The 24,048-nt window shown below is 37.6% G+C and overlaps 1 protein-coding gene across 4 annotated transcripts in view; it reads left to right on the plus strand.

Moving 5' to 3' along the window:
• Nucleotides 1-24,048, plus strand: part of Orp8 (Oxysterol-binding protein-related protein 8) — a 565,732-nt gene that overhangs the window by 91,300 nt on the left and 450,384 nt on the right. For all 4 annotated transcript variants that reach the window (XM_067143024.2, XM_067143025.2, XM_067143026.2 and 1 more), the window contains one exon: nt 19,529-19,768. In XM_067143024.2, the coding sequence (XP_066999125.1) occupies nt 19,529-19,768 (240 nt within the window). The remainder of the gene's footprint in view (nt 1-19,528; nt 19,769-24,048) is intronic.

Consider the following 24,048-nt stretch of genomic DNA (forward strand, 5'->3'; position numbering starts at 1 on the left):
TGGGAAATAAGCCACACATCGGGACGTGTTTGACTACGGTCGCGTCGCATCATATCTCTACCTCTGTCTTCGAGTTGAGAGGGCCTTTTTGCGGGGGCTTGGCTCAATTTTCAACCTTTCCTTTGTTTTCCAGGCGATCTTTCGCAGTTTCCGTTCTGGCCGGACGCTGCTCGATCCCCATCGCCCATACTACTACCAATGACGCGACCTTTAGAAGTGATTTTAATAAGGTAGAAAGGCACCTATGATTCCAATGAGCTGTACAGGACACTGTACGGTTTCAGTAGTACGTCAATCACATCGCAATTAAAGGAACGTGAGGTTTGTGCCTGACTCTCGGGATGTGCAACTGCTGCGCGTTTTGTTTATCTCAAGTGTCAACTTCACGTTGCAATATCTCGGGATGTAATTGACCTGTTGCGATGAAACAAACGCCATTACTTATGTTATTTTTCATGTTAATGATTGTGCAAGAAATGATACAGGGTGTCCATTTAAAAAAACATAAGTTGATGTTGAAAATACTATTTTCCTACGTTTTTGACTGGCTCATAGTATTTACTTTTTTTTTTTTTTTTGCTAGTTGCTTTACGTCGCACCGACACAGATAGGTCTTATGGCGACGATGGGACAGGGAAGGGCTAGGAATGGGAAGGAAGTGGCCGTGGCCTTAAGGTACAGCCCCAGCATTTGCCTGGTGTGAAAATGGGAAACCACGGAAAACCATTTTCAGGGGTGCTGACAGTGGGGTTCGAACCTACTATCTCCCGAATACTGGATACTGGCCGCACTTAAGCGACTGCAGCTATCAAGCTCGGTTTTAGTTTAATTAGCCCCTTCCCTGCTCTCATGCCCGTGAAAGTCATTTTTCAATATCTTTTGCTGTTCCAGATATATCTGTGATGAAAGGTTTAAGTGGGCCAACCTGTATACAGTTCTCATTTGTGGTGTTTTAATCAAGTATTAGTGAGGACTAAATTATGATCAGTGCAGCATTCAACTAGCCGACTTCCTCTTTCATTCCTCTGTCCCAATTCGAATTGTCCTATTACATTACCTTCTTTTCCTTGGCTTACCACTGCATTTCAGTCTCCCGTCACAGTTAGATTATTGTCACCTTTTACATATTGTATTAAATATACAATGATTCAAGCTTCTATCTAACATTCCACGCTCTCACTTGCAGAATGTCATTATCTATCTTCCTAATGATTTTGTTTCCATCATCATCTGCTGAACTAGTAGGCTTATTGTGGTGGGCATTGGCTTGGTGTCTCTCTTGACAACAATAATCCTTTCACTATGCTGGTCGCAGTAGCTTACCGCTGCCCTATTTTCTTATTCATTTTGAAACAAACTCCTGTATTTCCCCTGTTTTATTTTGTGTTGATAATTCTTTAGTCGCCTGACCAAAAATATTGCTCTTCCTGCCAACATACTTCTTGTACAACTTAGAAATAGGAAAGGATTTCCACATATCAATACTTATTTATTGCACTTATTATGCTACAGGACTGGTTTCGACCCCTTAGATAAGGTCATCTTCAGCTGAACCATGTATACATATCTATATGATGAAGGTAATAAACATTTGGTCACATCCAAATGGGGCATGTCATAACGTGAACTGGCGTATATGTCATTATGTCAGTATGTTTAAGGTCTTAAAATTAGTTTATAAAACATATCTCTACTTAAAACTAATATATATATATATATGTACAAGATGAATACAATATATAAGAGCACTTCATGTGCATGAATGTTCTTGTCTTGCTTGTTCTTTATTATCATATGGCATTCCTTTGACAATACATTCTTAATCATAGCTTAATCATAGCTTCATCATATAGATATGTATTCATGTTTCAGCTGAAGATGACCTTATTTTAAGGGGTCGAAACCAGTCCTGTAGCATAATAAGTGCAATAAACAAGTATTTATGGGTGAAAATCCTTTCCTATTTCTAATTGTGTAATTCGTCAATACGGAAATGAAAATTATAGATTACGATACTTCATGTATACGCACTGCATATAAATTTAGTCTATCCATTTCCCTTTTCAGATTCTCTAACCTACCACAATGATTCAAGCTTCTAACATTCCACGCTCTGACTCGCAGAATGTCATTATCCGTCTTCCTGATGATTGCTCCCTCTCGTGTAGTCTCCACCCAGAGATCCGAATGGGGGACTATTTACTTCCGGAATATTTAACCCGGAAGGAAGCCATCATCAGTACATCATTCATGCAGAGAGAGCTGCATGTCTTTGAGAGTTAGTTCTGGCTGTAGTTTCCCAGTTGCTTTCAGCCGTGTAGCAGTATCAACATAACCAGGCCGCGTTAAATATTATTACAAGGCATATCAGTCAATCATCTAGACCGCCGCCCTTGCAACTTCCGAAAGGTTGCTACACCCCTTTTGATGAACCATTCATTAGTCTTGTCTCTTGACATATACCCATCTGATATGGTTGCACTTAGAGCTCAGCTATCCACATCATTGGGACGCACAAGCCTCCCCACCACACCAAGGACACACGGTTTGCAGGGGGGCACTTAATCCCATCATAGCTATAATCTCCTTCTCCATAAAATCAATCTCTTCTTATGACTTCCCAGTCAGTGACACGAGGTTGACTGTTGCCACCTTCATAACATTCTCTACTGGTTGCTCAGTTCTCACAGATCCCCATCATAAGAATTGCATGTCGCTTTCAGGGAACAGCCTAGCCTTTTCCAAGTGCCATTTTAAATTTAGGCTGTTATTATGTTTGCGTCACCACTCCCAAAGGCATTTTAGAGCTACTGCCAGCAGGTGATTAGGTAGCTCCTAACATGGAGTGTAGATGCCTTTAGCAGCCGTCCCTGACCTGGGGTCAGGCGTTACTCGATGGGTTCCAGTGTCACTTCCTACACTCAGGAAGACCACCCCACCTAAGGAAACTCATCCTTCTGAAGCTGTTGGTCACATTAGGGGATTGGGTTATTTACCGTCATCCTACACTCTGCATTGAGACACCGACTGTATATTCTACTCATTACTTTAGCCATACAGACGTTATTCTGATTAATGGCAGGCACAAACATTTCATATTTTACCATCAGTTGAAGGCCTGTCTTAATCATTGTTACTAACAGTGTTCATGATACCAATATTGTCTTGATAGCTTTATCACTTCAGTCCATCTTGTATTTTTTCAGCCGTACTCAACCACTTCCTGAACACATCAGCTGTGATCGTTCAGTGACATTAGTACATCCTCATCATAAGGTTCTGTTTCTTTTCTGCATGTATCCATCTTAAAATAAGTTCTACATATAAGACTATGCTGGCAATGGCATTGTGGGAGACAAATAAGTTAATATCTCATTTTAGTGGGAGTTTTGTCCAACTATTAAATCCTATTTTAGTTACTGTGTTGCTTCACAATTTGCTGAAACTTGGCTGTAGTTCAGGTCTCATCTACTTCAGTGTTTTTCTGTTAAGAAACTAAAATATGTGACTTCCATATGTTGCTTAAGGAAATAAATTTTGAATGTCATTCACATTGTCCAATACTTCCAGCAGTCTTCTTCCAATCTCCTCAATAAGTCAACAGACCATTGTTGAAATAATTAATTGTTCAAAGTAGATCATAGTGGGAATGAAGAAAGAGAACAGGACCTTGACCTGCACATAGAGTTGACATTTTGTACAGGGTGATTTATATAAACTGAATGCTTTTATAAATTACCCCATTTCCATCTGATTGCATATGGGAAGATATTGCTTTCTAAATGTGAAAAATCTTGGGAGATGTATTTGCCAACATTGCCAACAATATTCAAGTTATTCTTTGTTAGATGTCAATTGTTTCCTTCATTTTGTTTTTTGCCGGTTTGCTGGTTGTATTGCTGTACACTCGTTCATGCCTCAGCGGGTTTTTTAAAATGAAAAATGTTGGATTACGAAGTCCTTCATAACCACGCAAAAGGCATTGGGAGAAAGTATGGTGTGTACGATCCTCCTAGGAGAGCTGAGAGACATGATACTGGCTATAGCAAGAAAGTTGGAAGCAACTTTGTCTTTGTTGAGCAAGTCTAGCAAGCATCACACATCTGGTTTGGCAGATGTTGCAGAAGATGCTCAGATTTGTTTGCTTCAGTCTTGTAGGCAGTCTTTATGTTGTTTGTCTCAAGAGGTGGGATATTCATATTCCTCAATGGCAAAGTGCAACCAAGGTAAAGAAACTGTGGCTCTACAAGATGACTACCATCCACAAGTTGCAGGAACTGGATAAGGTAAAATGAGTCTGTTACTGCACATGGTTTGGGATTATACTGTACAGCTATCAGGAATTTTGAACATCACGTCATTCAGAGATGAGGCCTGGTTGCATCTGACTGGTTATGTGAAGTCTCAAAATACCCACATTTATGCAAGATATTACCCATACAATGTTCATGAAAGACCTTTTTCCCTTTCTTACTCTTGACTTAGTGTATACCATGCAGATCCAGGAAAGAGGGCATTGGGATCTGGACCAGTGTCCGCTATTTGAAGACCCCTGGCATAATTTTCAGTGCTTGTTTTCTCGACTTTACATACCGATTTTCATTAAGTTATGTTCAGCTATTTTCTTGTGATGCATGTACAAACATGCATGCATGCATACATACTGTACTGTTGGGGGGTTTGCTTTTGGGTGGCATATCAGGTGCATGTCGGATGCTCATGGTAGCTTTGCTGGTAGGTTCACGTAAGATCTCAGGGGTAAGGTATTCTGGCTTGAAGGCGGACCTATGATGACTTATTGTAGAATTGTTTTGACCTCGATGAAATCGCATTTTCATGTTTAACTAAATATTTTCGTCTATTTAGGTTTATATACTGGTTAGTAAGAAAATAATGAATAAGGGACTAACACTTGCTAAGTTCAATTTCCTCATTATTTATTTTAAGAAATTTTACTGTAATAACTAATATTTAAAAGTTATGAATAGATATAACAAAATAATTATTTGAAAATGTTGTCGGTCCATACTAAGATAATCGAGATTGCTTGACTTCATGTTTCAAAATCATTTATGAAGCTTTTCTGCTAAATGTCAACTTGACCTTTTGAGAAGACACCAGAAAATAGCTTACTTATTTAACCAAACTCCAATTTTGTTAATATGATACTATATTATAAGATTCAGTTTCATTCAACACTAATAATGTCATCCAATCTCTACTCGTATATAAAATCATAGTCCACCAAAAAATTAAATTAAGTTACCTATACACATTTGCCTTATTGGAATATTCTCTTCCCCGAACACAGTTATCTACTTACAGTCATTAAAGAGCAGAAAATAACCATTTGAAAGGAGATTTAAAATATTATAATCCATTTAGCAACAAAATTATCATAAACATAGAAGGCTAACATGTCATCCTCATCAATTACAAGTGATTATTTTCATTTTGACCGTTTTGATATTCAATTATTAAATGTTAAACATTAATTTATTGAAACCACCTATTCAATACTGATTGAGTCTTTATGACTATAACAATGTCATTACATTAAGTTTGAGTATGGTACATGTTTCACCTGGCATTGCAGGCATCATCAGCCATTAATTTTATCTCCAAGTCAGAGCTCTGAGTGGATGCTATTTTAGTATTAATCATAATCAATATTATTTAGATAATAGTGCAAAGGAGTGATCAAGCCGTCCATGTTTTAAAGTTCTAATGTGACGTTCTACTCTTGTTTACATTTAATGGAAATACATTGACTGTTAACATTCATAATGTCGGTAATGGGAATGGCTTGATGCAATTGGGATTAAATCGTCTGTACATTTTTACAACTTATTGGAGTTTAACATGTGCTAGAACTATTCTTAAAAACTATTTTTACACAATTTACATAATATATACAAACTTATGGTACATTTTGGAACTGAACTGGTCGAACTTGTCTTGAAGTTTCAATGGAATGTCTTACTTATATCCTGTCAAATGGAGAAAATGCTGATACTGGGATGGCATTGTAGTCTATTGAAATCATAGCATTTAAATATTCTTTTTATATTTGTAGGACATTGAAACATGTTCAGCTTATATGGTTTTTTTGGGGAGGTCTAAATATTCTATAGATCAGCATCACTTCTTAGAAGATGAGCATCAATATTTAGGTGCCTTATAATGGAATGGCAAGAATGCTGTTAGAGAGTTTGATTAAGATTTGTTAGATAACGGATTATTACAAGACCGTATAAACTTGTTGTATGTTGTTTTGTTGTGGAGCTTTTTTGAGGTTATTCAGTGTAAGGTTGAAGGCAAGTTTGCTGGATTCTGGATGTAGTGTGTGGCTGGTGGGTGTGTTGAAGTCTGTGGAATAAAACAAAAAAGTGTGTGAGTGCTATATTAGGATGATTTCTTAGTTAGTAGATTTAATGTTCTTGAAACTTACCCTTTAAGACGTTAGGAGGAGGTCCTGTTGTGTTGGTTGTGTGAGGTGGTCTGAACAGTTGCTTTATCTCTGCTTCTCGTATTGTAGGTATGTGTCATTGTTGGCAGAGAGTGAGCTGGGTTATTGTTGGATTTATAGTTTAAGATTTTAAAAAAAATTATTACTGTCTATGTTGAGAGATGACAATAAATTAGGAATTTGTTCCGTGACTGGGCTCTTTGTTTCTACGGTGTCATTTAGATTTTTGTTTTTATTGAAGTGTTGGTCTAAAAGGATGTAGGTGTTTTCAAATTCGTTCATTAGACTACCTTTATTGATGATCTTTAAGATTTGAAGGTCCAGGTCTATGGTTGGTGAATTTGTGTCCCATTTCTTTCATATGGATACTCAAAGCGGAGTGTTTGTTGTGCTTAGATGCGTTGTAACGTTCCACATATCTTGTATGACAGCTGCGTCCAGTTTTCCCAACATAAGAAAATTCACATTGGGTGCATTTGAGTCTATAAACACCTGAATTGGAGTATCGGTCGTGTGTTGAATTTACTGTATGAGAGTTAAAGAATATATTTCTGTTCGTATTGCGGGTTTTGAATGCAATATTGTTGTCCTGTTTCTTGATTGGGTTAATGATTTGGTAAAGAGCCGGATTTGTGTAGGTGAAGGCAGCAAAATTATTTTTTTTTAGGTCTTTCAGGGGTTAGGTTAGTAGCAGTTTTTAATTTGATTTTGTTTATAATTTTATTAACTGTGTTTGATTCGTAGCCATTAATTTTCGCTAGTTCTTTAAGATACTGTAGTTCTTTTATTCTGTTATCGTTGGAAAGAGGAATTTTGAACGCTCTATAGATTAAGCTGTAGAAGGTTGCTAATTTGTGGGAATGCGGGTGCATAGATTCTTTTTTTTATAGTCAGAGGGGCAAAAGTGGGTTTTCTATAGATTTGGAATTTGAATTTATTATGGGTTCTATTTATGGTTACATCTAGAAAATTTAAAGAGTTGTTAGTTTCATCTTCTTTTGTGAAGGTAATGTTATTATTGAGTCCATTAAGAAATTCTAAAATGTTGTTGCTGTTGTTTTGTCGTTTATCAATGATGGCAAACGTGTCATCAACAAATCTTATCCATAGGTGGAGACCGTTGATTTTGTTTACAATTTTATTAGCCTCTAGATTATCCATGAAAATGTTAGCTAAAATGCCCGAAACGCGATCTCCCATTGCCAGTCCTTTTTTATGGTAGATTTTGTTGTTGTTCAGAACAAAGCTCAACAATTTGATAAAGTGATTTATTTCAAATTTGCTTAATTTACTGTGTTTGGTAAGGTTCATTTTGATAATATTTATAGTATCATTAATAAGGATTCTTGAGTACATATTAGTGATGTCATATGAGACCATTATATGGTTGGGTTGTAGTTTAAATTGTGTTAATTTTTTGCAGAAGTCAGTGGAATTTTTTACGTATGCTTCATTGATGAATTTAAAGTGTTTGTTGAGAAAATAGTGTAAAAATTTTGAGACTTTATATGTGGGACTGTTTCTGCTGTTTACAATAGGGCGCACAGGAACTTCTTTTTTATGGATTTTGGGTAATGCTTTTGCGGTTGGTAGTTTAGGGTTCATGATAGTAAGTTTTTGATATTCTTGCTCTTGCAGAAAGAATGATAAATTTTTCAACAAAACCTTTGTCACGCTGAATCTTTGGTGTGGGGTCTTTGCTCACTATAGTGTAGGTATTATCGGAAAAGAAAAGTTCTGTTTTGTTGACGTAGTCGACCGTGTTTAATAAAACAGTGGTGGATCCTTTATCAGCTTTCGTAATGATTATATCGTTGTTCCTAATTTTGTTTTTTAAATTGATTATTTGTTTTTTGAGACCTGGTTGTGGGTTATTATTCAATTCATTGATTAAATAGGGAAGTTTCTTTTTCATTTCAAATCTAACGTCACTGCGTTTGTCAGTAGGGAGTTTGTTAATGTTAGATTCGATTTCGGCAGCTGTGGTGATGAAGTCGTCAACTTTGTTGGGGTTAGGCCAATTGAATTTCATGCCCTTGTTAAGATCCCATTCTTTGTCTGAGAAGCGAGTTTTTGATAAGTTTGTAGTTGTAGGGGTGTTGCCTAGTAGCGAAGTATGTGTGTTCATTGTTTGGGAGGTTTGGTTGATTTCTGCTTAGTGTCTTTCAAAGTAGCTAGTTTTTTGTCTAGTGTTTCTAGTTTTTTTTTTTTGTTTTTGTTTTGTTTTTTGTTTAAAACATCCAACACTTTGTTGTTCACAAATCTTAGATATGAGGCCCATTCTAATGGGGGCATGCTTTGGGAGACTTCAAGATGAGTTTTGTATAGTTGTAGGTTCAGAAGTGATTTCTTTTTATAAAGAGACTTGATCTCACTCTTTAACCAGATTTCATTAATCTTTTGTTGAGTATAGTTGATTTTTGAAAAGGGAATTTTTTTCTTTGTGTTTTAGAAATTTAGGTACTAATCCACTTTTTAAGCACTCTTTCAAGAAGTTAATATCTCTTGAGATTTTGCTAACTCTGACTTTGAGATAGATACCTGAATCTCAAAGTCAGAGTCAGCAAAATCTCACACAAGGTGGTTATAAATCACTTTCACATCTTGATGCTAATTCCATTAGACCACATCATGAATGTAATATAAAGATCAAATTTAAGTGATATTAGCACTAATTTGGAATGCTTTTCCACATCATTTCACATGTAAAATACGTGTATAGTATTTGTAATTGTATGTATTCTGTATTCATTCCCAATATTTGTATATAAATTTTAAACTGTCTTTGAACTTTAGCATCGCATAAGATTTTAGACTATCACTATTGTCATTTATTACAACATATAACAGCCTTGTTTAAGTGAAAATTCACAAGCATGTGCAACATATTTTTAATCAGTTTGATATTTTGTTAATGATGAGATATTGTAAAGTTTTTTAATGTATTCACTTATGCAACATGTTTTACAACTTTCTAACCAGACGTCTGGTAGAACTTTGAGGTATTGATATGACTGATGATGCCGCACAATAGGGGCGAAACATGTCTCAACTACTTTAATGATGTTTAACTAACACGTTAACATCTTATACTGTATTGAATAGGTTGAAGTTAAAATAAATTTCTTACATTTATTATTGTTTCATTCTTACGAGTGTGGAATGTTGTTGTAATAGGAGTGGCAGTCTTTAGGAATTACACTTTTGAGTTTCTGAAGATGACCTCATTTGGTATTCTTGATCTTGAAGCGCTCTTGGTAAAGTTTAGGAAGCTCTTGTTCACTTACTAGTCTAGGTCTTCTGGGCATCTACACAAAGTCATCCTCAAAATCCAGTTTGTAGAAAATAACTCCCGTCGGATCATTTTTAATAACTCTAAGATCGGTAACAGTAGGGTCATAAGGTTTTTGCCCGGGACGAAGGGAGTCTTAAATCTATGAATCCTTTACGGCATAATTGGTGAAGAATGAGTAGTAGAGATAAACTGCATTGTATAGTTGTGGTTATCCTCATGCTTCTTTTGACGCTGATGCATATTGGTTAGGAAGTGTAATTTCACGGTTCTTTTACTTACATTCAATTGCACTTATGGACTGAGTCACATTCCATTTGGATGTGACCCTTTTCCAAGTATTTCTGGAAATTCGCAACCCCAGTTTTCTTGGCTAGCTTTAACAAAGTGTTAGACATCACTACGTTCCAATTTTGGTAGGTGCATCCGTCGGAATACAAGATGATAGGAACTCCTGACTTTTCCAGCTGCTTGCTTATTGTATCGATTATGCAAGAGGCAAAGACTGAAGCCACCAGCTCAGCTTGACTTTCATCGAACCAATAGCATGTTACATCATGGGTTCCTAAGTTACAGTATATACAGTAAAGTTACGTACAGCAAGCTTTGTTTTGTAATATAACGCTAGCCCTCAGAAACGGAACTACCTTTACCGCCTGAAGGTCCATGGTGAATACTGCACATGCTCCGGCTTCTGCATCCTTTTTGTCCTTTATTTTTTTCATTTCTGGCTTTGTCCTTCATAGCGATATGTTTTAAATAAGCGTACTCTTTTATTTTGCCAGCTCTGTACCCAACACACAGGTCACATTCATCTTTTCCTGGTGTGAACAATCCTATGTTCAAGTCAGAGAGAATGGTATCGAAAGTGTACCTACTGACAGTCTCATTATTCCTTCCTTTGCAACTCTCTTTGTACAGTTCATACAGATGACTTACTGATTGAATTACAGGCTCCAGATATACTTTTGTTGACTTACTCCTGCAGTAGTAAGATGGTAATTTTGGCACTTTTTCCAAAAATTCATGTACTCCACTCTTCTTGCTACGATTGCCTAATGGATGGTTTTTCTCAGCACGAGGAATGGTTCCACTCTCCGAACCTTGACCTTTCCAGTACCTAACAGTCCACTCCTTAATTCCGAATGTGTTTAACCCTGTCGCACTCAGCGCGCCGATACATCGGCTCTGTCCTATTTAGGTATTTTGGTCATTTGCGTGGCTGTTAAATCATAACAGTTGATCGTGACGGTACCTTAAAGCGTTGGATTTGCGTTTTACTCTACGGATATATCCACCAGCCCTACAAAATATTTTTATTTTCGACAAATGTAATCTGTTAACCGTGAATGTTTATGTTGTGGTTATTGGAAGTTGTTATTGCATGGATCTGTTTATGAATACAACAATTTGATCTTGCTATGAGTTTAGTTTTGAGTTTATTTTCATTTCTTTGGTATATCATGTGTTCGCTGTACTTCACAAACTATAATTTTACTCCTTTTCATAACTCCGTTGTTGTACGTGCTTGCGTCGTCTTTTTATCGTAATGGCTAGGCCATATTCAAGGCCGAATGAGGCCGATATCCTTGAATTTTCAGATGATTTAGACAGTAATAATGACCTTCTTTTGCCGAAAGTGATTCCCGTTATGTGGGAAGTGACACAGTCACAGCTGCTCACCGTGCATCGGAGCGCGAGGACCTGACATCGATGACCGTTACATGTACAGTGAATAACTTTTTTTGCCATGCTTCATGAGTGAATTGCAGCACACACATCATATTGATATAAATTATACAGAATTAAATGTTCTTTCTTTCACATCTAAGAGTAAGGAACACGCAATAATGTCTGATTTTTCTGTCATTGAAAACCATAATTTATTTTTTTAAATTTATTTTCAAAAGTTAATAATTTTTTTGGCTTTACCAATAACAATACATCCTAGGTATATTCATTTCTGAAATGCTCATAGTTTCCTGTATTAGTGTGATTTATTTTATTTTAATGTGTGTTAAACTGTTTACTTTTTGATTTTTTGTAATTTGGTTTGGAAAATCACAGAAATTAGTTTGAGTGTCTTCGAGCAAACCCCTGCATATAGGCTGAGTGCCAAAGGGTTAAAAACATTTTTTCAAACTTGTTTCTTCCCATGGTTGATGCAAATGTAATAGACTGATGTACCTCTGCATCTTGATTCCCCTGCACAGTAGATTATTGTAGACCTGGGCTACTGATTGACAGTCACAGAGTTGGCTGTCGGCAACAGTACTGTGCTACTTTCAATTCACTATGCATGAATCGGCGGGAGTTATAAAAATGTGAGGGAAATCCTCTTAATTCACAAAACCCCGCCAAACGAGACAATGCGGTTTCAAGGTATTTAAAAAATGAGTCACTGAACTTAACGCGGTATTGTTTCACCTCCAATTTTCGGAAAACAATGAGAATTCGTAACTAAGAAATTTCCACTGCTGAAACAGATGAGGGACTCATTAAGGATGCCAACAGTGCCAAAAGGTCATTTTCACCAAAAATGTCAGTTAGGCGATATTCATTCTTATGGGACGACGTGCCTATTACAAGCATTCTTATGATGACTATCCTAGTGTACCTTTGTCCTAAATTTGCCTGGCACGGTAGAGAATGTGGACCGTCCAAAGTGGGTCTTCAGAATCTAACTAATAAAACAATAAAAATATCAGTAGGATAGAGATCTGAATGCATAATAATGAATGAGAACCAAGTAGAATAAGGGGTAGAATGAGTTAATTGTACTAAAACATAAGATTTAAATGAAAAATCCCCAATGAAACAACACAATAACTACATTTTTACAATCAAGTTGCCTTAGAATGTGAGTTGATTACGTGGACGCGACATTAGATTTTCAGTAAGTTGAAGCAGATTTGGCCATATTCCTTGTAATTAAACATTCTTGTTTGCAAAATTAAAAGCAGAAAGATCCGCATTCAACAAGTTAACAAAAGTAATAACCATCAATCCAGGGACACTTAAAATACATAATAAAACACTTGGTATAGGACCGGTTCTAAGTTCCTCCCAAAAAAACATGGCTTCTACTGTAGGTCGTGACCTACTTTGCAAAAATGGGGACAGAACCCCGCATCCCGGGAAAGTGCTCAGTCTAGTGATCCTCAAGCAGTAAACAACAGTGTGGCACACAATTAAATCAAAGAAACACAACAACAAAAACAACAACAAATAACATCAACACATATGAAACACTGAATCTAAAAGAAAAACACACAAATATAATACACTTGTCTTGATAATCTGGGCTCGGGTCGAACTTGCATCCTGCCAGCAGTAAGGATGGTCATTGGCATCTGCTCGTACTGACATGTAAACGGTTCCTTACCTGCTTCTGCTTCTCATAAACATGACACCGCAGCTGGTCATAACAACAACGTTCTTTCTATTCACCTGGCTAGGCATGCTCTTAACTTCCCCTGCGAGTAATGACACTTGGTACATGTGGAGGCCAAGGCCTGCACTATCAGCTGAGATCCTTCCCATTTATGTGGGCGTCGCTATGGCCACTTTCCCTTCATAGCGGTACATACTAACTCCAGAAGTCTGGTGCTGTGACCAGTTAGTTTCTTTCACAAAATCTCAATGTATGGGTTTCACGCTCCCATTGGATATGCCTTTATGCATCCTCTACTATTACCAAACCAAACCAAACCCCATGGTACTACAGCCCTTGAAGGGCCTTGGCCTACCAAGCGACCGCTGCTCAGCCCGAAGGCCTGCAGATTACGAGGTGTCGTGTGGTCAGCACAACGAATCCTCTCGGTTGTTATTCTTGGCATTCTAGACTGGGGCCGCTATCTCACCGTCAGATAGCTCCTCAATTTTAATCACGTAGGCTGAGTGGACCTCGAACCAGCCCTCAGGTCCAGGTAAAAATCCCTGACCTGGCCGGGAATCGAACCCGGGGCCTCCGGGTGAGAGGCAGACACGCTACCCCTACACCACGGGGCCGGCATCCTCTACTATTAGGCCATCCATAATATTCTTAGCACTTTATTACGTCACATATAATAGACCTCCGTTCGATTCGAGAGCAAGGTCACGAGTTAGCCTGCTGTAATTTTCCTTGAAAACCCTTCTGTCATGACGTTGGGGAACTTATCCCTCTGCTTTCACTGGTCAGCTGAAAAGTTGTGCATTAAATCTAGCAGTGCATGCAACCTTAGGTTGCCTGATCACTCCTGGCTCCGAGTTCCCAGTTTGAAACATCATGAGGTATATCATTCCTCAATTATATAACGATCTTTACATCATGAGCTCCTATATGTCGCATCAAGACACAATTAGTCCTACAAATAACATCAAAAAAACAAACCTAATTTCATAAATACCCTCACTACCATAAAAAACCCATACAAAGCTGAACACTGGATAAATATTCTCTGGCCCATCTGTATTTATATGAACGTTATAAACTTGCCCAGTGGCATGATTAAAGCTATGTACAGCGAAACAGTTTTGAATGCTATCTACTCTTAATCCATGCTACAATTTGTTGCATTTTTGGCAGGTTTTATCCTGGCTCATTCCGGTGGTATTTAAAGGTGCTCAAATATGTAAGCCTCGTGTCAGTAGATTTACGGCACATAAAAGAACTCCTGTGAGACTAAATACTGGCACCTTGACGTCTCCAAAATCCGTAAAAGTAGTCAGTGGGACGTAAAACCAATACTTATTATTATTATTATTATTATTATTATTATTATTATTATTATTATTATTATTATTATTATTATTATTATTATTATTCCTGCTTGGTTTAGTTGAGAAAGTAATGTGACAATGGATGCAAGTGATTTCCTTCAGTATTGAGGAACATTTGGTAGTTTGTGTGTGGGTTCACGAACTTCCAGTGATGCACAAGACAATGGAAGATGTTACGAGAGATTTTGCTGTGCATTTTGGTAAACTGACGCCATTGCAGCAAATGTTATTGGTGTGAGAAAAGGCAGCAAATGTTATTGGTGTGAGAAAAGGAAGTCATTGCTATGGAAAATGTTCGCAATGCGCCACGTAGTGGAAGAACAAGCACTTGCGCTGAGACTTGTGTTGCTGTGGCAGAATCAATTGAAAAATCACCAGTAAAGCCATGTTGTTAACATTCTGCGGAGTTAGGCATCCTGAGATTGACTACGGGAGACCACATTCCATGTTTTCACCTGTCCCCGGTGAATGAGTTCATTGATCGTGACATGGAGCAATGTGTGCATGAATGTCAAATGATACATGCTACCTGTGTGCAGATGATCAAAAGAACGTTCTCTGACGATTGTATGATTTATCACACCTTGTCATAATTTATTTTTTCCTGGGGAAGACAGTCCACACTTTTATGAAGAAATTGTGACTTATCCATGGCAGGGCTGACAGCCAACCATATGTTGTTTGGTATTTAAAATGTTTTTATTATTATTATTATTATTATTATTATTATTATTATTATTTTATGGCAGTGTCCATCAGCACACTTACTTGTAAATGATTATTGGGTGGTTGCTTCCAGAATTAATGGTTAGTCGAATAATTGACATTGCATGTTGTGTAAAGGAACTTTTCTCCCACCCTGTGGATCTATGAAACATTAATCTCATAGCACATTTCCATTATTTGATGTATACTGAAAATCCAGTCCTGACAGCCTTTCTGAGGTCTGCAACCACCCTGGTTTTCATCAATTTCTTGTTCTCCACCATTGATCGCATGCTTCTTAGGAAAATGCCTGTGAACACCTTTGTCTGATATACTGACCAGTGAAATACATTTATAGTTGTTGAAATTGTTTCGGATTCCTTGCTTATAAATATTTTCAGTTATTGCTTTCATCAATTAGAAGTTATCTTACATTCTGTGCTAAACCTATTACACTGTGAAGTCAATTTCATCCCTGCCTTCCCACCATATTTAACCATTTCATATATAATTTCATCCATTAGTACTGTTTTGTGACAATGAAGTTTTTCACAATCCTGTGCACTTAAGACGTTCGCATTTTCACACGCAGTTCCTAGGTATTACCTTGCTGTTTCTACTATAGCATCTCCGTATGCCACCAATTCTCTTTCTACTTTCCTGAACCTGGTGACTCGATTCTACCAAGTGAGTTGGCAATATGGTTTGGAGCAAATAGCTGTGAGCTTGTTTTTAGGAGATAAGGGTTTGAATGCCACTGTTGGCAGCTCTAAGATCATTTTCTTTGGCAAGTGCTGTATCAATTAAGGATAAGGTCACTTCCTTCCCAGTCCTAGGCCTGTCCTATCCCATCGTTGCTGTAAGACCTGACTGTGTCGGTATGACCTACAACAAATAGCAGAAGAGAAACCCATGTATTCTTTCTAACTTTATACCAACTGTATACCTGTACTTCCGTGTAATTTCCTCATCCGTAAGATTTTCTACTGTTATCCTTCTGCAGACAGACTTAACATTCTCTGTCCTAGTCCTAGTGATACTTCACTGCAGATCAGATAGTAGTTTATATTATCAAAATATCCCAGAATACCCATACATTCCTAATAGATTTTTTTAATTCAAAGTCATTTCTGATATAGTGTATTAGTACCCTTACCGTCCCATGTGAAACACCTATAGTAGTCTTATACATACTTGAAAGAAATAATTTGCAACTGCTAATCACAAACTGGCACAGAAATCCTGTAAACTCTTCCCATTGTGGTGTGCTTCCATATTTTTCCTGCATACCTATTAACTCCACATATCCTTCAATTCTATTTCCAATCCTTGTATTGAAATTGCCAGTTAGCACTATCCTGTCCTTGCTGTTGACCTTGACTCCAATGTCACTCAGTGATATTATTTTTGTTATTATTATCATTATCATTTTTATTATTATTAACAAAACATGCCTACTTCATCCTCATCTGTTCGTGATGATCAGTCCTTACCCCATACTCTGCCTTTCTCTGTTTAACAGCTTTTAAGAATACCTTACAATATCCTCTCTTCTTTATCTCCCCTTACCCAAACATCATTTATTCCTATTACATCCAGATGCATTCTCTTTGCTGATTCAGCCAGTTGTACTTCCTCTCTTCCATAAGCTCCATTAATATTGATAGCTTTCCATCAAATTCTATTTTCTTCACCATGTTGTTTCCAAGAAGTCTTTGACCTGCCAAATGGAAGTGGTGCTCCATCATTCCCATAGTTCCAAGGCTTGCATAAAATATTCTGAACCCAGTAATTTTTATGAACTAGGATGCTACCGTACTATAACTTATTTCCAATGTGAATTTCTCCTCTTAACAGTTTTAGGGATCACTGTTTGATTGTATAGCTCTGTACACATACAAAGTTGTGCAAGGCCAGGCACATGATATGACAAAATTCTTGTACAGGTGTGTTTTTAGTGAAAAACCTTGAAATTTCCAATATACTTGTTGCTTGTACATTTGCCAGCGAAAACAACTATATAGTAATATGATTATGAGCTGAAACAAGCAAAATATTTTCCCTTATGAGTTAAACAAAGAGGAATTCAGTGAATATTATTTATTTTACCAAATACTTTGAATATAATGCAAGCCATACAATACATAGAGGGAAATCTGGTGAAGATGTTTTAGGAATTTCATGAACAACTTCTTTGGTTACCTTTGCCCATATATATGGTCTTTTTTGTGGTTTCAACATAAGTGAAAAGGGACAGTGAGAAAATATTTGTTTTCATAATTTGTCATACTAGATGCTGCATTCCTGCAGAATAGAATGTTGTTTGCTTCTGACATTCATCTCAGTCCACTGAAGAACAATTCATTTGAATCAGAACTGAAGCACTTACAGAAATAAGTATGTATTTCCTACTGTTTTTTTATCCTACGCACTAGAACTATCATAAGCCCACCTGGTACCCACGATCGTTCAGGCGTCAAATCTATTTGGTCTGATATTTTGGTTAGCCATTTGAGTCCCATTGGTGGAAATAATTTTCACCATCAGAATGTTGGCCGGGAGGGTAAGAGAGGTGGTGGTATACACTTTCTAATCACTAGATTGTGTGCCAAAATCCTGGATTTAATTCCAAACCTCTCTGCAGTGCTCATATGGAGTGAGGGCATATGATGCTGTTAATGGTGATTCGCCTGTGAGATGGGGACGTAAATCCTTGAGCAGACCCCTTGATGCTATTCGACAGGGGTAGGCTATGTGCTGGCACTGGTTTCACTCTCTCCCTTCCTATCATCATGTATCATATCACAGTCGACGTCAGGAAGGGCATCCGGTCATAAACAACTTTCCACCAAAATTCATCTCTATTCATACCTGACCCCACATACACTACAGCTGTGATACCACTTATTATAAAACATAAACCTCAAAAATAACTATTTTAGAAACTGTACTGAAATATCTCCAAAAAGTGTGGGAAAAATTATATTTTAATCCATATTATTAACATCATCTGTGTGATTGATTAATAACACCACACAGTAGTTCACACTCTTCAAGATTTCTCACAGAGTAAATTTGGCCATGATTTCCAAGCCATCGAGTCTGTATGGTCGTGACTCTGCGGTTGGCTGGTTTGTATTCCGATGATTGAAAAAGTTTTCACCGTCAGAATATTCACCAGCAGGGTAGGAGAGGTGGTGGTATACACAATTTCTTATCACTAGATTGCGTGCCAGAAGCCTGGATTCAGTTTTAAACCTCTCTGCACTGTTCGTACTGTTCATATGGAGACAGGGGATATGATGTTATTGATGGTGATTTGTCCGTCAGATGGCGGCGTTAAGCCGTGAGCAGACCCCTTTGTGCTATTTGACAGGAGTTTGCTATGTGCTAGCACCATGTTTCACCCTCTCCCTTCCTACGATTATATATAACGTCATTCATTTAATCTCATTAACACTTCTGATGTGGTTGTAAAAACATGTTATGTTATATGCCAGGCTGAGTGGCTCAGATGGTTAAGGCGCTGGCCTTCTGGCCTCAATTTGGCAGGTTCGATCCTGGCTCAGTCCGGTGGTATTTGAAGGTGCTCAAATACGTCAGCCTCGTGTCGGTAGATTTACTGGCATGTAAAAGAACTCCTGCGGGACTGAATTCCGGCACCTCGGCGTCTCCGAAAACCGTAAACGAGTAGTTAGTGGGACGTAAAACAAATAACATTAAATTATTAAAAACATGTTATGGAGATTCATCTCGCTTCATTCCTGACCTTGTAGAGAAAAGGGACAATGGTTGGACATTACATACAGCATTGCTTATTAAAATGAATTTTCACATGCAGTTAAACTCTGAATGAATCTCCTTTATCTTGATTATGACATTTCATTTTAGGAATGTTTTGCTTACATAAAATTAAAGTACATTAATTCCTTTGGGTGTAGGCTGGTGGAATTGAGAAAGTAAGTGTCTGCTATAAATTTATGTCAGCACTGTACAGGATTTTAATTACTCTGATCTGTGCTGTCCATATCTGTACCCGCGACTGTACCTGTGTGTACCTTATAATTCATCATTGTGACATAACCTCAGTTTGTTTAAATGTTGAGATGGATGAGTCAATTTTCTTACTTTGGAGTAATCCAGAGAAAGATGGGATGGGATATTGGAATAAATTGCATTTTTTTCCTGTGTACCAAATAGTTAAACTTGAATGTCCTTTGCTGTCAAAGTATTGACTGGGATTTGAGGTATTTGTCGTTGTAAACATGCACTAATTATTGATTCATTGTCTTTAATAGTTACAGCCATTAGATTCCACTTCAAAACTTACAAGGAAGGAATCATACAAGGCACAACGCAAGAACTACTGCCGAGAGAAGAAGAGAGTTGCAAATGAGTTGTTGAGCTCCCTCAAGGATCCAACAGTAGTGGTCTTAGCTGACTGGCTGAAAGTTCGTGGAACCTTGAAGAGCTGGACAAAACTTTGGTGTATTTTGAAACCAGGCTTGCTGCTTCTTTACAAGAGCCCTAAAGCTAAGGTATTATTATTGTACTGTATAGGAACATATATATTGCCTTGTTCAAGTAGTTATTTTTCATTATTTGTGATGCTTTCTAGGAAACCATACCTTAAGCTGCATGACAAAATTTTATGCTACGAAGGACCATGGATAGATATTGACCGAAACCAGTACTGCTTCTAATGAAGAAGATTAAGAATTTGTCTTATAGTGTTGATTAGGTGGGAGTTTTTAAGTTCCTTTTATTCACACGAAACTAGGAAATCAACACGGATAATGAAAATGATAAACTATGATGAAGGGAAAGGTGAGAAATATTAACGTTCAGATTTGATGCCATTTGTTAACCCGCCAGGCTGAGTGGCTCAGACGGTTGAGGTGCTGGCCCTCTGACCCCAACTTGGCAGGTTCGATCCTGGCTCAGTCCGGTGGTATTTGAAGGTGCTCAAATACGTCAGTCTCGTGTCGGTAAATTTACTGGCACGTAAAAGAACTCCTGCGGGATTAAATTCCAGCACCTCGGCGTCTCCGAAAACCATAAAAGTAGTTGGTGGGGCGTAAACCAAATAACATTATTATTATTACTAGCTGATGTACCCGTGCTTCGCTACAGAATTCAAAATCTTATACAGAATTCTAGGTTAGGTAGTGTAAACGTTGTGAGCAAGATTATATTAAGTTGCATAGCTCTTAACGTTGCCCTAGAAATACGATGGGGAAGTCACCAACGTCTTTTCTCATATAAAGACTGGATTAGGGAATTTTCATTGTAATGGTAGGCCAGCTTGCCTACCGTCAGTCACAATCAGGTTGGGGAGTTTTCATTATAATGGAGGGCACTCACTCTCCGCCTGCCTTTATAGATTCTCAGAAAGACTCTCTTAGTGGTTTTCCCAACTGAAATGGACATGGGTCATTACGATAACGTCAGTAGGAATGGCGTGATTCAAAGCAATGCTTTCATATGAAATACTCGATCAAGTGAAAAACCACACATTTTCTTACTTTTAACGAACAGTACTGTGCTGCCGAACTAACAGTTCAAAGCTACAGAGCTGGAATGACCAAAACGCAGACATCCGTGATCCGTGAACAATCTTTGTCCTTTTTTTTGGCAGGGGGATTCGAATAGTGGATAGTCTCAGGGCAAAAACTATGCCTGTTTACTTATCTGTTTGCTGGGAGTACCCAATGGGTCGGAAAATCTCAATTCAGTACACTGGCGGGGAAAAGAATTATCTGACATGGAGGCAATTTTTCCTCCAAGCCAGAGAAGAAACCACATCTTCGCTGCTAATTTGGAATAAAATTAATGTAGATTTAATAAAAGTGAAGAGGAAGAAGTTTTTCTTAAGAAGCCGCTCATTTCAGGGTTGAATTTTGAGTTATTTAATGAATTGTGGTACTATAATTTGGAATAGGCCTAAATTGTAATTCTAGACCAGTTCATACTACTACTGGCCGACCCCGTGGTGTAGGGGTAGCGTGTCAGCCTCTTACCCGGAGGCCCCGGGTTCGATTCCCGGCCAGGTCAGGGATCTTTACCTGGACCTGAGGGCTGGTTCGAGGTCCACTCAGCCTACGTGATTAGAACTGAGGAGCTATCTGACGGTGAGATAGCGGCCCCAATCAAGAAAGCCAAGAATAACGGCCGAGAGGATTCGTCGTGCTGGCCACACGACACCTCGTCATCTGCAGGCCTTTGGGCTGAGCAGCGGTCGCTTGGTAGGCCAAGGCTTTTCAAGGGCTTTAGTGCCATGGGGCTACTGACTGAGCCTCTGACTTAAGGGCGCACACTGCTCATTGAAAACAGTGCGTCAGAGTAGGTATCGAATAGCTGGCATACTATGATGAACCAGTGTGTTACGCACCAACAGTATCAGAAAATGTATGAATCAGAGGAATAGCAAGCTAAGAAGAAAGTTATCTAACTCCTCAGCTATTTCCTGCCGATATTCAGTTAGGCTATTATACTCGGTACGCAGCAGTAATCCCATCTATCGGAGTTGAATGTTAGCATAAGGGGCAAAGAACATTACAACAAACAACGGCCAGTGTAAATGTAATGTTAATGTTGATCAATGTTACGCGCTTTTGATATTGTAGGCCTTCACATTATTAATTGTCTTCCGGTTCTGAAATACCGCTCTTATCATAGTCGGTACGGTAAAACTGAATAAAACATAAATGATCGGAAATTGTATTCCCTATAACTTTTGTTATGTAGTACTTTTCCATAGGACGAAGAACATAGGTATTTATTAAATTTTAGGTGCCTTCCCCTAAACTACCATTTCACCCAGGGCGAATAACATTGTTTATAGCTTAAACTGTAGTTTCTTATTCCCCGACTCTATATACCAATTTTCATTAAATTCTGTTTACCCATTTTGTCGGGGCTCGGCGTTGATATGGAGTCAGCAACAAAAATCCAAATTCATGAATATCTGTGTTATCATAGCCGGTACGGTAAAAATGCATAATACGTAAATGATCAGAAATTTCATTCTATATCACTTTAGTTACGTAGTATTTATGGATATGACCACTAATAATATAAATATTTGAGAATTGAATTTTAGGCCTTCCCCTAAACTACCATTTCACTCAGCGTGCATAAAATGATTTATAGCCTAGATTGTAGCTGCTCACCCCCCGACTTTACATACCGATTTTTATTAAATTCTCTTCAGCCTTTTCCTCGTGTTGCTTGTACATACATACAGACAGACAGAAATTACGGAAAAGTAAAAACTGCATTTTCTTGTTACTGTGGACATGATCGATACAGAAATACCATTCTTTTCAAATTCTGAGCAATGTACAGACAAAACTCTTATTTTATATATATAGATTATTTGTTAACCTGATCCTTGAAGTACGTGATGAAAGGAGTGACAGTGACGTGACCATACAGAAACATTTTAAAAATAACCTTGGAACCAAGTTGTGCAGTGTAACAAAACTAAACCAAGGCCCGAGTACATCTTTTTCCATTTTTCGGATTTCAGTTCACGCACTTGGCATCTTATTTTTTAATTTTTTCCCCCCGTTTTGATCTTGAACTCCCAGTAAAAATGAAGACACCTGTTATTCAGCTTTAACCATTGTTTTGGATGAAATGGATATTCGCCTCTACCTTATAAGCAGCTTCAGGCCTGTTTGAATTGTTACTACTCCATGTCTGCTACAATATGTGATTTCTCTTGCCTGTCTCACGTATCTATACAAGAGTGAGATTTAATTATTTCTTCATTCAAAAGAATATAATCATTTTTTGTTATGTATGAACATTCTTATTAACTGACGGTGATTTACACTGCCAGCTCTGTGTTGTACCTAATGTTTTTAAACTCTGGCAACACGATTACGTGTTTTTTTCACTTAGCCATGATGAACACATATATTTTCATTCTTGTTTTAGTTTGAACATTCTGATTGACTGACTGGTAGCAATGATATCCTAATGATTTTAATTATTTCACTACCAGCTCTCTATTGTACTTTCTGTTTTTATCCTCTGTTTCAACACGATTGTGTGTTTTTCTCTTAGCCAAGTTGTAACATTCTGTTTTTTTCACACTAGTTTTAAGCCTATTTGATTTTCTAAATGTAAATGTTGATTCTTAGGGTACCATATATTGTAAGGACACTAGGTTCAGGGCCCTGACCTAACTTTAGGCTAAGATTCATTTCGGCTGATGGTGCTTACAACAGTTAAGCAAAACATGTCCCATCTTACATCGCCTGTTGTAATGTTTATTTCCTAAATATAAGGAAAGTTAAGTATTGGAAAGGTGGTGTTGTTAACTATTATTCTTATTTTAATGTTCATAATCTAAAACCAAGCCTTACGTCACAATGGGAATTTAACATTGGCGACTTTAGGTATGGTTTCTTAAATGAAGTTCCCGCATTGTCTTCTTGTACCAAAATATGCAAAAGTTGTGCATCAATATAATTATAGACATTTACTGGGCTGCATATTTTATAACTGGTAATTTTAACAGGAGCCTGGTCATAGTGCTATGATATGTTTCTTAATGCGGACATGTATATCGCATAAAATACAAGTAACATTATCAAGTGGGGAGTTACGTCAGGTTTACATCAAGAAATAATTATTTATTTTCTTCCAGTGGGTCATACGAAATCTCTTTGTGAAACTTGATATGTTCAAGTTAACATATTTAACATGTTGGCGTGTTTTCCGTTGGGGTTAAATCAAACCATTGTTCTTGTGGTATCGGCATGATTTCGGCAAAGTTCATATAGGTAAACTACATTAAAATCATGCT

The sequence above is a fragment of the Anabrus simplex genome, chromosome 3 (genome assembly GCF_040414725.1).
Source record: "Anabrus simplex isolate iqAnaSimp1 chromosome 3, ASM4041472v1, whole genome shotgun sequence".
Taxonomy (NCBI): domain Eukaryota; kingdom Metazoa; phylum Arthropoda; class Insecta; order Orthoptera; family Tettigoniidae; genus Anabrus; species Anabrus simplex.